Raw genomic sequence first — 14,908 nt, 5'->3', positions numbered from 1 at the left:
GAGAGAGAGTCAGAAACATCGATGAGAGAGAGACATTGATCAGCTGCCTCCTGCACACCCCCTACTGGGGATGTGCCCGCAACCAAGGTACATGCCCTTGACCGGAATCGAACCTGGGACCCTTCAGTCCGCAGGCCGACGCTCTATCCACTGAGCCAAACCAGTCAGGGCAAAAGGCAGTTTTCTTTTACTCTGATCGGTATTTCACCCCGAAAGACAGCAGATTGTAAGATGTTTATTTTAACTCTACAATAACGGATCGAAGGAGGTAGGCCTCATTCCACGCCCCCTCCCCACATTAGTATCTGTCGGTCTCCCTCTTTCCCTTTAAGACACAGTTTGGGAGGGAAATAAACAGAGCAGTTTCAAGTATATGTGTATTCGAGGCACCGTAATACGTGCTTCGAACATTTGATCTGACTTGGTCCTCATGACAGCTTTTAGAGAGCGCTCTTCCCCCCATTTTAAAGATGAGAAAACAGAGGCCCGGGTCAAGCAGAGGACCCCAGGCGACTCAGGTGGAAGGAGGAATGTGGGTCAGGAGCCAGGCCTGTGCTCCTGGCCCTGATCAGTGTTTATTGTCCACCTTCTCACGGGAAGAGAGCGGAGGTCGCTCAGTTCCCAGTCACGGGGTGATGACTTTCATGTATTTAAGTCCATATGCCACGCACGGTACATTACTGCCTACGTTTACTTAGAACTAGCCTATTTGGCTTAGCGTCATTGAATTAATCTGGCTAAACAGCTTGCATCTGAGGAATTCAATCTAAAAACCTTCCCTGCATGCTAAGTGTTTCCAGAGGGGTTTCTCTTGTAACTGTAGGAGCGAGGAGGAGAAATATGAACTGTCGTTTTAAATAACTGACGTTTAGCTTCCACATCTCAGGTTCGAAATAGCAACGTTGCAATAAATTCTTTGGCCGAGAATAAAACAAATACTGTGAATCTGTGAAAGGGATTTTTTTTCACATTTATTAGCAACCCTTCAGCCTTTTCTCCCTCCAACAAAGAAAGACATGCTTCTCCAGAAGGTGGCGCTCTAAGAACAGCATTTTGTTTGGGGATTTAATGGTACAAGAGAACCGTTCCATCCTGCGTTGAGTGAACCGCACATTTAAATGATGACCTGTACACTCCTTTTGGCGTGCTTTTTAAAATGCTAATGTAAAAGAAACTGTTAGAAAATATTTTTTAAAATGCCTTTTAAAAATTTTATCTCTTTAAAGATAAGCTAAGCCATATTTCATCTGAGTCTCTTTTATTGAGATAACAGGTATTAATGATAATTCTTTTGTTTTTTATTAAATTACTGTATTTCTAAGTTGCATTGTTATAATTCAAAGACAAAAATATGTATCTTTCCTTTTCAGCCACATTCAAACGATATTAGCAAAAGCATGCTTTAGCCACTCTGGCAATAGAATCAAATTTCTGTATGAAACAATTTACAGATGACACTTTTGGTTGATCTCTTAGTCTAGGCTGAGTACCAAGAATAAGTTTAATTAGTTAATTTTGAAATTCTATGCTTAATTTTTAATAATATTCTCTTGATCTAATTTCATATAAATTTTCTAAAATTCCCCATTACTGCCATTAATAAAAGCACTGATGTGATCTCCAAGGTTTATGAGCTTATTTAGTAAACTAGAGGCCCACAAAATTCTTGCACGGGATCGGGGGAGGGGGGGGGAGGTGTAGGGGGAGAGAAGAGTCCCTCAGCCCTGCCTGCGTCCTCTCGTCCTCTCGAAATCTGGGACCCCTCGGGGGATGTTGGGCCTAAACTGGCATTCGGACATCCCTCTCGCAATCCGGGACGCTGCATGCACCAGTGACCATACTGGTGAAAGGCATCTTGCTGTTGTATGGGCAGCTACATCTTTTGCCCTGATTATAAAAAGTAGTACATAACATGATCCTTCTGAGGCAGTAGAACCATTTTCCCATCTTATGGGTGGAAACGCTGAAGCAGAGAGAAGTGAAGTAATTGGTTTGTCACACAGTTGTAAGTGTCAGAATCAGGGCTGACCACAAAATGTGCAAGTCAGAGTCCATGCATATCATCGCTGCATCACCCTGTTTTTTCAGTGTTAGAGCAGCCTTTCCAGGTTTTATTTTTAAATCTAAGAGACTGTTCCTGATATACAGGGTAGGGTCCCTAGGCCTGGCCGGCGATCAGGGCCATCTGTGGGGGTGACCGAAGGGTGGGGCGATCGGAGGGCCCCCGCTGGCACCTGCCTTGGCTGGCGGCCTGGCGCGGCCTGCTGGCTGCCCCCCCATCACTGTCACCTGTCATCTCCCTCTGGAGGGGAGGGGGGGACAGACACATCATAGCTATCGGCTGGTCGGCCCATTGCTTAGGCTTTTATATATATAGATAATAATATTCAAAATATTAATTATAGTGATGACATCTTTTTAGAGTACTTTTCCTCAAAGAATAAAAGACAAACATATCTCATACTATTTTGTGTCCCCATCCTTCTTGTGAATTCACTGTTCCTTCTCTCCCTCTCCTTCTCCCTCTTCCTCTCCCTCCCCTCACCTCCTCTTGCTCATTTTGTCTCTCACAATTTAGAATGAGAAATTGTGAGCATTACTGAGGATCAAGTCAACATGACTTTTACATAATTAAAGAGAGAAGACTAATTTTAAAAAATAAATATTTACTTTAAATTTTGCATAAACTTTGATTAAAGACATGTCATCTCAAATATAACATGAACATAAAGTTAGTATACAGTATTTTTGAGTTGAGTGTTTTTTTTTCCCCTTTCCTTTTTAGGATAAACATGTTCTGTCCGTTGTAACTATTGATAGAATGTTGGAGAGGCTGAAAAAGTCTAATGAGCTTTTGGAACTCATCCTCAAGGGACTCAACGAATATCTAGAAAAGAAGCGTCTCTTCTTCCCCAGGTTCTTTTTCTTGTCTAACGATGAACTTCTTGAGATCCTATCTGAGACGAAAGATCCTACTAGGTAAGTAACTCACCTGCGTAACACGTGGCTCAATTCATCGGCTTAAATTTAATTGTTAGCATACATAAATATATAAATAATCGTTTCTAAAGTAACTTTTTAAAAGAGTACTGTGAATATTATCAAGGATCAACTGAAGATAATTATTTAAAATGTAAGTAAAATCCCTGAATGATATTTTCCCAAACGTGATGAATCTTGGAGTGGCTTTCTTATACGACCACACATTCCCTTACAGGTACTTTGAGAACGCTCACCTTCTAGGCCACATCCAGAAAGCAGTGAGTTCCTCAGTGGTTCGCAGACCCACCCAGGCGGGTCCCCGTTGTCCTTCCTCTTCATCCCAGTGGTCTTCTCCTGCTCCCTCTGCTGCGGTCCTTGCAACTGCCCCAGAGCAGGGGCAGCCTCTTCCTTCGGTGCCTAGGCCTCTCCTACCCAAGTGTCCATCAGACGTCTCCTACCTCCTCCAGGTGTTTGTGGGAACCTGCCCAGACACCTGCCGCTCGGGAGGCCTTTCCTCACCACTTTATCATTTATTTATTAATGATACGTTTTTATTGATTTCAGAGAGGAAGGGAGAGGGGGAGAGAGAGAGAGAGAGAGAGAGAGAGAAACATCAATGATGGGAGAGAATCATTGACCGGCTGGCTGCCTCCTGCACGCCCCACACTGGGGATTGAGCACTGCAACCCCAGGCATGTGGCCCCGACCGGGAATCGAACCCTGACCTCCTGGTTCATAGGTTGATGCTCAACCACTGAGCCACACTGGCCGGGCTCACCACTCTATTTAAAACAGAAACCCTCCCAGCACTCCCCGGCCACCTCTCCTGCCTGCCTTCTCGACCTCTTTTCCTTCGGCCTACTTTATACCATCTGTCTTAGTCTCTACTGCACTGTATCTGTCCACTGTTTGATTTCCTCTAACAGAATACCCGCTTCATCACAGCAGCAGTTTCTGACTGCTTTCCCCCCACAGTGTGGAGTCCCGATTCCTTAAAGGAATATATAGCATATCACAAAACAGCAGTGAACAGATATTTGTTAAACAATTTAATTTTGTGCTGTATCTTCAAAGTAGGAGACGAGTGTTTTAGACAAAAAAGATGGATTTAGGCTCAGATTTCCATCTGAGACTTCATCTCTGCCTCTTTATTGCCCACTTGAAAGAGGTAGTCGATTGGTTATTAGTAATGTGCCAACAATGAGGCCTTTAGTCCGTTCCAACTCTATCACAATGAAAGGACCAAAGTTGGGAAGCTTCAAGGCAGTTGACTTAGTAAACTGCAAAGCACTTAAAGCACTAAACCCAGTTCATGTTTTGCAGGAAGCCTCTGAAGATCCCAGATGAAGTGGCAACTTTTGTGCATCTGACGATTTTTCAGATCCGTGTATTATCTGTTCGTCAAGATTCGCTCGCTCCTTATGTTCCTTTTAAATCCCTCGATTCATTGTGTTGGAGACAAAGCCCCTGGACATCTCCTGTGCCGCGCGATTTGGAGCCGTAATTTTACAGGCCCCGATGGTTGAATTAGTGATGGCCTCCCGCTGGACGGCATCATCCACGCAGGGGGGGCACTGTGTCTTTTCCCCTCAGCCCTTTATCTCCCACAGCCTCTGGCAGGACCTCACACATGGTGCACATTTATGAATTCGGAGTGAGGGTCGGTACGCAAAGAGCGGCCGTCATTCGGTTTGTTGTCTTACATGTGTGTGTTTCTCCCCGTCAGGGTGCAGCCTCACCTGAAGAAATGTTTCGAGGGGATTGCAAGGGTGGAGTTTACGGAGACGTTAGACATCACGCACATGAAGAGCAGCGAGGAGGAGGTGGTGGAGCTCATTGAGACCATCTCCACCGTGAAGGCCAGAGGCCAAGTGGAAAAGTGGCTGGTGGAGTTGGAGAGAGTGATGATTAGATCCATCCACAAGGTAGCTGGCCGCGTTCACTGTTTCTCGTGAAGATGGTAGAATGTTAATGTGTCGCTGATAAACGCACTGTTAGACAGAAATGGAGTCACGAGTTACCAGTTTAACTCTAATACATCACTGCCATCCATCCCAGAGAAGACTCGGGTCATAGTCGCGAGCCTGTCTCACTTCGTACAGCCACATGCTAGTGCTTCTGTCACTAACTAACACACTTTGGTCTACACCGTCTATCTTCAGACTCGTCTGAGAAGCCCCGCTCTACAGCTGCACATCCATCTCCTGGACATGTGTGTTTCTGTGGTGAACCGTCTTGTTCTTTGTACACACTAAATATGTACCAAAGTGGTAGAAAGCCATAAATGTGTCCTGCAGTGAATGTGAACGTCCTGTTTTTCACATCACCTCATAGAACACATGATCACCCAGTCATTTGTAATTATTTTTGTTAGTGGAGAATTTCAAGTCATGGCCACAAACAGATATTGATTGAGCACTTAAACTCACTTTTTACTATCCCGTGGACTTAGCACTCCAGTTCCTTATTGAGAATAAAATCATGGCCGAGCAGGAGAGCACGAGGGCAAAGGAAATAAGGCGTTAAGTCCCAACAACCACTTTCATTACTTTTTCAGGTTCTCTCACACATTATTGGGGGAAAAAAGTAACTAGAATCTAAATGTTTAATGGCTATCACAAGTCTTAATGCTTCTTTCTCTTCTAAAACATGGATTTAATATCTGCCTGCATACAATTTTCCCAAGAGGTGTAAAATCTTTGGGGCAGTTTCCCATTTCTCACTATTATAAATTAAATTATAAAGGACATGCTTACACATAAAGCTTTGATTGAAATCGTTATTTGCTCATGAGAATTCTCATGTGGAGGACCAGTGGGCCAAAGAGGATGCGCTTGCATAGACCTTGATAACTGGTGACAAAGAGCATTCCCATTTCTGTAGCTGTTAGCGATGCAGATGAATTCCACTTGGACCACTACTTAGCAGCATTGAATCGGGGTGTTGGTTGGTTAATTGATGTATGCAGTGAAGACTCATTATTTCAGACATATCTGATACTATTTCAACTATTCTTTTCGTTTTGTTTGTCAAAGTGCTTAAAGAAAATATTTCAGTTGCCATTCCAGAGCATTCAGCTGGGGTGGCAAGGAACTGTGTAGCAATATCTTCCCCAAATGTTCATGTGTAAGTTTGTGTTGGTGAACTATGCAAGCAAATGCAATATAAATGCACAAAGGAGATATGTGTGTTACTTTTGTGGTGCTCTATATATTTGCATACTTGAAAGACTACTGCATGCCTAAATTAAGTTAATTTTATGTCATTTGTAAATAATTTAAAAAGTCATATTCTGAGCACCTTTTGCTCCTTTATCATTCTAGATTATTAGACTTTAATGTAGCTTGCTACCCCCCAAATATACATAATTTATATATATACATATATTTACTTGTATATATGACATACAAAGATATAGTAATATATTTTACATTCAATATTATAGAACTTTATGTAGTCCTACTTCTCCTCATCCAATATATATTTACTCCACCGTTGGTGTATCTCTCCTCTGCCTTCTTTCCCCCCATCTCTCAGTTGCTCATTTTTAACCTGCTCTTTCTGTGGCTTTCTTGGCCTTTTCAACTCCATAGACATATGGGTAGACTAGAAATCTAAAACGTTTTACCCATTCTTATATATTTCTCGTAAAAATCCCATTTTGACATTTTCCCCCCTGAAATTCAAACATTAAAGTGGGTATCACCTCGCAGATGATGTTCCCATTTTTGATTGATCTAACAGATGAAAATGTCACCCACTGATGGCTGGTAGAAGAAGTGGCTATATCAGTCCACTGCAAACATATGTAGCAAAGCACATGAGTTAGACTTCCTGATTTTACGGCTCTCCGCTCTCCATGAATGAGTTATGCACTAGTGCCACCCATCACTGCTGTGGGCATCACACTGTGGAACGGAGAGGGGGCAAGATCTGCAAACGCGGGGGAACTCGAGAGGAATTGTGTGGTTTCCCTGATGGCCAGGTGCACAGATGCACACGGCTGAGTGGGGATCTGATTGGCTCTGAGAAAATCAGTACCTAGGAATTTGATGGCTCTCATTTGGGCAGTATTTGAGTTTATGTTTTACAATAAGATTGCCTTATTCCTCTTCAATCCAAATGCACCTAGGATATTTTTGGCTACGACTGGTCAAATAAATATGTGACATAAGGTGCTTCACACAAATTGGTCATGCACCAGCAAAATAAAATGCTGTGTAATGTAGCTGTTTTACTCACAGATATGGGAGTTAACGTGAACTTAAAGGGTCTGGTCCCGTGCTTTGTGTCTTTATATAATTGGCTAAGATGTAAAACATGGAACGGTCTGCGTTAATCTGTGGCATTTAGCTCTTCACTGGATAGCACATGCACGTGTGAAAGTGTTCATCTTTGGCCTTTTCCCCATCAGGTCATTAAAGCCGCCATCGGTGCCTACACACAGTATGAGCGGATTAAGTGGGTGAGAGTCTGGCCTGGCCAGACGGTGCTCTGTGTGTCCCAGACCTTCTGGACACTCGAAGTCCAAGCAGCTATTTCAACAGGGCAAGAGGTGAGCTCTTCCTTCCCGCAGGCGCACCAGCATTTCCCCCCAACAGTTATAAAGACACACAATCCACCCAAAAAGCCAAGGGCACCGGAGTCTCGATCTTGTTATTATAGACATTATTGTACCTTTAAAAATAGAGTCCCAACAGGACTGAGAAGTTTCCAAAACTCAGAAAGGACAGTTCTCTTCAATGTCAGGAGTAAAGCTACCATATGAAGGTCAGCTATCAGGCTCATTTAGACTATTTTCATCTTTATTTTTCATGCACTGCTTTTGAATAAATAATTATTAATCTTTCGAATGATGCTTGATTTGAAATACCCTAATACATTGGGTATATGAATTTAGTAACACTATTCATTACAAAATTCATATTTAATACCATTTATTACTAAATTCATATTAGTAATTAATTAGTAGCCCCCTGGACTTCTCTCCGTACTGGCCCCCAAACCATCTGCTTTATCACTTACCACCACAGGGAAAGTGTGGAGGGGACAGAGAAGCAAATGTGAACAGATTTACCGGCATCTTCCAATTACTTTTTTCATTTCAAATGTAGTGTTTATCAAACCTCCTCCCCTCTGTCCAAACGTGGTTTGTTCTGGGTTGACTCTAAGAAGGCCAGAACCCGTAGGAGTTGAGGTAGAGCAATGGAGTGTTAACTGTAACCCTTTTCCGCTTCTACTAGACGCCAAGGGTCATTTGAATCTCAAGGGACAGGTCACGTAGGTCCCTACCTTCTCAGTGTGTCCTCTGCTCAAAACGGTCTGCTCTGCCGCAGTTCTTACCATGTTGTCTAGAGACACATGGCTTTTTGGTTTACAACAGTACCCGCTGATGCTGAGATGGAGTTCCTTGCACATTTGCTAGTGTATTCAACGCCCCCCCTCCTTTCCCCCACACACACTCAGGTGATGTGGTGCAGATATGGAGCCATTCACAGAGCAAGCCGATGAGAGCCTGCGCCTCGGGGTCACTTGCTTCCCAGACTTGAGGGCCTCTGAGCGGGAGCCTACAAGAGGTGGCAAGTCAGCCTGTTGCCATGTTCCTTGGCCCATCGCCCTCTCCCACTGAGTGCTGGCACTCTCCTGGCTGCTTCATGGCATGAATTAGTGAAGCTTTCCCTGTGCCCTGAAAAGCGAATTCTTTCTTTTTCCTCTGCTTGTGGTTGCCCTGGTGTAGGCGGCCCTTCACCCTCTGCCTGTGGGTCTATCTGGGAGACTGGCATGTGTCTCAGTATTCTCTGTGCTGGTGCTTTCTCCCCTAATTAGTGCGGGGTTCACAGTGGAAAGGGGTGACTCTGGTTGAGCAGCTGGAGGCTCTTGGGAGCCCCTGGAAGATGGGGTGCTTCCCTCCTCTGCAAACACCCCGAGCTGTCTGGCGCTTGGTGCTACATAGCACCAGGTTGGATTGTCACACTCCCAGAGCCCGCCACCCCAGCACCTGCTCCCACTGGGTTACTCAGCGAGTGGTGGCTGTGGACCTGGTGCCCGTGAGGCGTTCCAGGGGCGAGAACATGAACGAAGGGGTCACGGTGTCACAGAGCCTGGGGTGTCGCAAATGTCGATGTGGTTTTTAGTCAGTGTATCTTTGTATCCGTAGAAGGGCCGAGGCGTGATAAAAATATTTGCTTCCAGATAGGGTTTATTTTGGCTGAATACAAGAGCAGTTAACTCCAGATTCATTAGCTCGCTGTGTAGAATGGTTTACAAGGAAGACAATGTTAACAAAAATACTATCACCTGATACCTCAGTGGTAAGAAAAATGGATTATTTTGAATTCACATCACATAGAAAATCACGATAAAAATGTAGAAAACCCTCTGTATATATGCGAGTTCAAAGTGTTTTGTTTTTAATAAATTCTGATCCTATTGAGTAATCATATCTTCTTTTGTTTCAGGCTCTTGAGCTATACTTGGAAAAATGTAACAGCCAAATTGATGATATTGTCACCTTGGTCCGTGGCAAATTGTCCAAGCAGAATCGTGTGACCCTGGGGGCCCTTGTGGTGCTGGATGTGCACGCCAGAGACGTCCTCACGTCCCTTGTCAATAAGAAAGTCAGTGATGAGTCTGACTTTGAATGGTTAAGTCAGCTTAGGTACTACTGGCAGGTAAGCGATAGCACTGGCTGTTACTGCAACGCCATTTCAGTGCATCGCTTTGTAATTTGTGCTTGCTCGCATGGAAATGGGATCAGTGACATAGGAGTTTTTGCTGACAGTTGACTCTACCCAAGGACGCATTCTCCAGATTGAAGATTGAGGCAGCCAAAAACTCTACATCTAAAACTGTATCCATAGCTAATCCAGCTCCCCATAGCCAAATGTATAGTTACATAGAGATCCATAAACTCATATAGACACACACCAATCATGAGTAATTATAAAAATGTCCTTATTTTAAACGAGTCCTGATGCTTGCTGAATCTGCACAATGTTGGAACTAGTCAGTTGAGAGTTGCATTTATAGATTACTCCAGACATCTATGGAAAGTGCAAATCAGACTGTTTCCGTCAGATTTAGTCATTAAAACTCTCTCTTGCTCATCAGTTGAAGGAACCAGAAACATCATCAGGAAGGAAGGCTTTCATCAGGGCACCGGGTGCCTGTGATGGCCGCCCTGTTGGGAGTAGGAGGAGCAGGGACGCTTAGTACCGTGGGAAAGGTTGGGCCTGTTGAGAGGGGGAAGAGAGAGCTCACAACCAGAGATCCGGCCTCTAAAGTTCTCATCAGATTCTATTCGCTTATGCGAAAGGCTTGGGTGAAATGGGGTAAGAGGAGAGAAGGTGAGAGGCAGTGTGTGCAGTGGTGAGGGGCTCAGACTGTGGCCTCATTGTTTCAGGTCCTCCCCGCCCCCACTCTCCCCGACCGGATGTATGACCCGGCAAGTTACCTACTCACTTTAGGCATCATTTCCTTATCTGTAAAAGGGTGATTGTGAAAACACTCACACGATAGTGAAAATTAATTTAATAAATGGTCAAACTATAGGAGAATAATGAATGATCAGAAAAAGAAATTACGAGAACAATCCCATTTACAATTGCATCAAAAAGAAGGAAATGCCTTGGAATAAACTTAACCAAGGAGGTGAAGGACCTGTATACTGAAAACGAGAAGACATTGATGAAAGAAACTGAAGAACACACAAATAAATTTAAAGACCTCAATAAAAATAACGTTAAAAATGTAAGCAACTTTAAAAAAGAAAATACAGGAGAGATAAGGAACAAATATATTTTCCGAGGATATTCTATAGGAAAAATTGAAGCCAATGACTTCAGTTACTTTGACAAGGAAATCAGACATTGAATTCTTCTACTGAATTAAATAAACTTTAAAGATGTTGTTTACAAGATGGCTATTGCTTATAAAAGAGCTGGAGATTTCATGTTATTTGAAATTCTAACATTTGAGCTAACTTTATTTTATCTGCTCTGTCCTAGGACAATAATTTAGAAACGAAGATGATTAATGCTGGCTTGCGATATGGGTATGAATACCTGGGCAACTCCCCACGGCTGGTGATCACTCCGCTCACTGATAGATGTTACAGGTAAACTCGTTAACGTCAGGATCTATTGGGAATAACTTTCACTCATCTCTAGACCACTCATATCTTATAAAGTACCCAATTATTTTCCACTCCATAAACGTATCCTGCGTTACCTTTTCCCAGACCCTTAATTCTACTCCCAACTTGATCTTCAATGTCTCTTTCTCTGCTGCCTTCTTCCTCTCCAGTCTGGAGCTCTAAGTATTGTCGGGTATGGCTGTGGTTTCTTACCTTGTTCACACAGCCTGTCAATTCTTGAAACTTCCTGGCTCTTATTTTTGGATCATTTGAGACATCTCTTTCCTTCCCCTGAAACACGGCATTTTCCTCCTGGTTTCCTGGGTGTTCTCATTCTCTCTCAGACTCTGGCGGATGGATGCCCAGGTCTGGACCCCCAGCCAAGGTCCCTCCCGTGGACTAGCCTCGCGCATGCCTGCTGCACAGCTCCGTCAGCCATCTCATTCACATGGTTTCTGTCATCTGTCTGCCTAATGAAAGGTCTCTAACTGCTTAACCTCAAGCTCCCATCGCCCATATTCCAAATTATCTCAAATACTGAACTAAACCTGGTTCTTTTTCTTTCAAAAAGTTACCTAGTTCATTGACTAAACCAGCCTCAGGGTGTGAGCAGAAAGCCATTTCATTCTTTCTTATCCCTGTTCTTTTTAAACTTCGTTCTACCAAATATTGCCCCCCCCCCTTCGCCCTAGATGAAGAAAGCTGGGCGAGACTCCCCAACTTTTCTGGTTACTCAAAGACATTAATGAACAGTGGTTTTCTTTTTGTCAGATATTGAAGTCCATTTAGGCCTCATATGAAAGTTAATATCTTTCATCTAATTTTAAGCTTCCCTTCTGCACCAGCTCCAGGCTTACCCAAGCGTGGGGCCTGCACTTGGGAAGGTAAATGTGGGTAACCTTTCGTCACTTTCATCCCTGTCCTGGGCACCCCGTGATCGCTGGTCTTTTGGCTCCTCTGCTGTTGGGGGTTGATGGCGGAGGGGCGAAGGCAAGGGAGAGGGGGGCCTAGAGTGACATGCGTCTTGCATGACAGCTATCTCTTGGCTGCTTAGTGCCCTGGGTGTGGGCACACGCCCAGATGTGCTGATCTCTTGGGGGATCTTGATGTGGGTGCTTAGGAGCCCCCTCCCCAGTCCCTGGATTCTCCTTCGGGTGGGAAATGCCTTCTCTGCAGGCTGCTGGGACCTCCCTTCTGCCTCTACCTGCGTCCCAGCCACACCCACACCCCCTCCCCTCCCTGGGGTCTTCTGTGATCTGGGTGGGCGCCCTGCACGGGGTCCATGCTGCAGCCTCAGCTCTGGATCCTTCCAGCGCCAGCTGGATCCGATGGAGGACACCAAGGCCCCTGTCCTGCCAGCCGCGTGAGTGCACCTCTTACCCTGCGGCCCCGTGTCCCGCTCTGCCGTGAGGATGTGCTGCGGGGCCTCCCCCCGCTTTATTCACTTGTTATTCGCTATTGAATGCACTGGGGTGACACTGGCTACTAACAAGCTTCAAGTGTGCAGTTCGATAACGTGGCATCTGTACGTTGCATTGCGTGTGCACCATTCCATGTCAGGTCTCCTTCCGTCCCATTTACCCCTTTGCCCTTGCTGTCTCCCCACCCCCTTTCCCTCTGGCCACGCGTTCTTTCGAGTCAGTGTTCGGATTTCTTCGGCTATATTCTCAGAAGCCGCATTGCGGGTCAGAAGACAGCTTCATCTTTAGTTTTTTGAGAAAGCGCCCTCCTCTTGTCCACAGTGTCGGCCGTTGGCTTTTACATTTTGCCTCTTCTCCTTCCTCCTCCTCCTCCTTCTGTGTCTTGTTTTCTTATCCTAGGTCACCGCATCTGTCTGCGTGATTTTCCCATGTTTGCTTTCAAGTGCATAATCTGTTTCTTCATGGCTGCTCTGCTATTTAATCTGTTCACTGAGTTTTGAAAAGTTCCATAATCATATTTTTACTGCACGTATTTAAATTGGCCTCTTTTTTCCTTACAATTTCCTGATGTCTATTGCTTTTCGTATAAAATCTTCCTGAACAAACCACCGGGTGCCAAGGCGGGCAGGGTGATGAGGCCACACTCCCAGCCTTTGTCCATGCAGGTCTGGCTCTTCACTCTGATATCTCTCTCTCTCTCTCTCTCTCTCTCTCTCTCTCTCTCTCTCTCTTCTCTCTCTCTCTCTCTCTCTCTCTCTCTCTCTCTCTCTCTCTCTCTCTCTCTCTGGTTTTCGCCGGGAGCTCACTGCAGCAGGGGCTGCATTCCCATTGGTTCTCGCATGTTCTCTGCCGGGGCAGGGTGGGGGGTGTCCACATGGAGCAGTTTCACATGTCTGTCTGGGCGGCTCTGGGGTTTTCTCTGGTCTGGGGAACACTTACCGTTACCTTTCCCACGGGCGATGGGGATGTGGGCTCCATCGCCATGAATGACGTGCTTTTCATCGGCCCGTGTGCAGGGTGAGCCCCGTCTCTTCTGCGGTGGGGTCTCTCTCTGCGTCCTCAGGGGGTGGCTGGGGTAACGTCAGTCCTGGTTGAGACAGCACGGCCCCTGGTTGACACAGGCGGGTCGCTTCAGCCCTCACCCTGCTCAGTTCTGAGGGCTTCTTTTTTTAAAATACGTTTTTATTGACTTCGGAGAGGAAGGGAGAGGGGGGGAGAGAGAGAGAGAAACATCCATGCCGAGAGGGAATCCTTGATCGCCTGCCTCCTGCACGCCCCACACTGGGGATCAAGCCTGCAACCTGGGCATGTGCTCTGACCGGGAACAGAACCATGGCCTCCTGGTTCATGGACTGATGTTCAACCCCTGAGCCACGCCGGCCAGGCTGGGGCTTCCTTTCCTGTTTCTGTGTGGATGTGTATACGCTTGGGATGTGCAGATACCAGAGCAATATGCACCGGATTGCTTTTCCAGCGTTCCATTCCCTCTTCACTGGCCGTTTTCTTTTCATTCGCCCCAAAACGCCCGCGTGTTGTCTTCCTTTGTGCAGCGTTTCCATGTGCTTGCAGCAGGGGGTGGGCGGTTCAGGGTGAGCAGAGTTCCCCCTGGAAGTCAGCACAGACTCTCAAACGTGAACCTGTTTGGATCGCGTCCTGCGTGCAGCTACTCAGAAGTGAAATACAGTAACAGACAGTGCAACGCGCAACGGGGAGCAGGGCCAGAGGGCAGGAAGAGCGGCTGGAGGAGGAAGTGGGGGTGGCTCTCTGCGGACACCTCCCTCTGCAGCCTGCACCCGGAACTCCACCTTGCTCCCCAGATGCCTATGGCTTGCATTTCAGAACCCTGTTCGGAGCCCTGCACCTGCACCTCGGGGGGGCGCCCGAGGGCCCCGCTGGCACCGGGAAGACGGAAACCACCAAAGACCTGGCCAAGGCCGTGGCCAAGCAGTGTGTCGTGTTCAACTGCTCCGACGGGCTGGACTACCTGGCCTTGGGAAAATTCTTCAAGGTTTGAGTCGACACCTCATGTTTTTCCTTTTACAATGTGTAACTGCTCGGAGAGGGAGGTGGTTCATTAGGAAACACTAGAGGCCCGGTGCACAAAATTCGTGCTCGGTGGGGGGAGGGGGGTGTGTCCCTCAGCCCAGCCTGCACCCTCTCCAATCTGGGACCCCTCGAGGGATGTCCCTCTCACAATCCAGGACTGCTGGCTCCCAACTGCTTGCCTGCCTGCCTTCCTGATTGCCCCTAACTGCTTCTGCCTGCCAGCCTGATCACCCCCTAACCACTCCCCTGCAGGCCTGGTCACCCCTAACTGCCCTCCCCTGCAGGCCTGGTCCCCCCCAACTGCTCTCCCCTGCAGGCCTGGGTC

General features: G+C 46.2%; 1 protein-coding gene across 1 annotated transcript in view; it reads left to right on the top strand.

The window, feature by feature from the left end:
• DNAH7 (dynein axonemal heavy chain 7) overlaps positions 1-14,908 on the top strand; it is a gene marked incomplete at its 5' end in the record, with an annotated part of 175,496 nt that overhangs the window by 51,440 nt on the left and 109,148 nt on the right. The window contains 6 exons of the mRNA XM_080671125.1: positions 2,786-2,979; positions 4,709-4,907; positions 7,397-7,537; positions 9,441-9,653; positions 10,989-11,098; positions 14,377-14,545. Of these exons, the coding sequence (XP_080527251.1) occupies positions 2,786-2,979; positions 4,709-4,907; positions 7,397-7,537; positions 9,441-9,653; positions 10,989-11,098; positions 14,377-14,545 (1,026 nt within the window). The remainder of the gene's footprint in view (positions 1-2,785; positions 2,980-4,708; positions 4,908-7,396; positions 7,538-9,440; positions 9,654-10,988; positions 11,099-14,376; positions 14,546-14,908) is intronic.

Source organism: Plecotus auritus (assembly GCF_963455305.1).
Source record: "Plecotus auritus genome assembly, chromosome: 5".
Lineage (NCBI taxonomy): Eukaryota > Metazoa > Chordata > Mammalia > Chiroptera > Vespertilionidae > Plecotus > Plecotus auritus.
The sequence above is the reverse complement of the archived record's forward strand: the minus strand, read 5'-3'. Positions and strand labels throughout refer to the sequence as shown.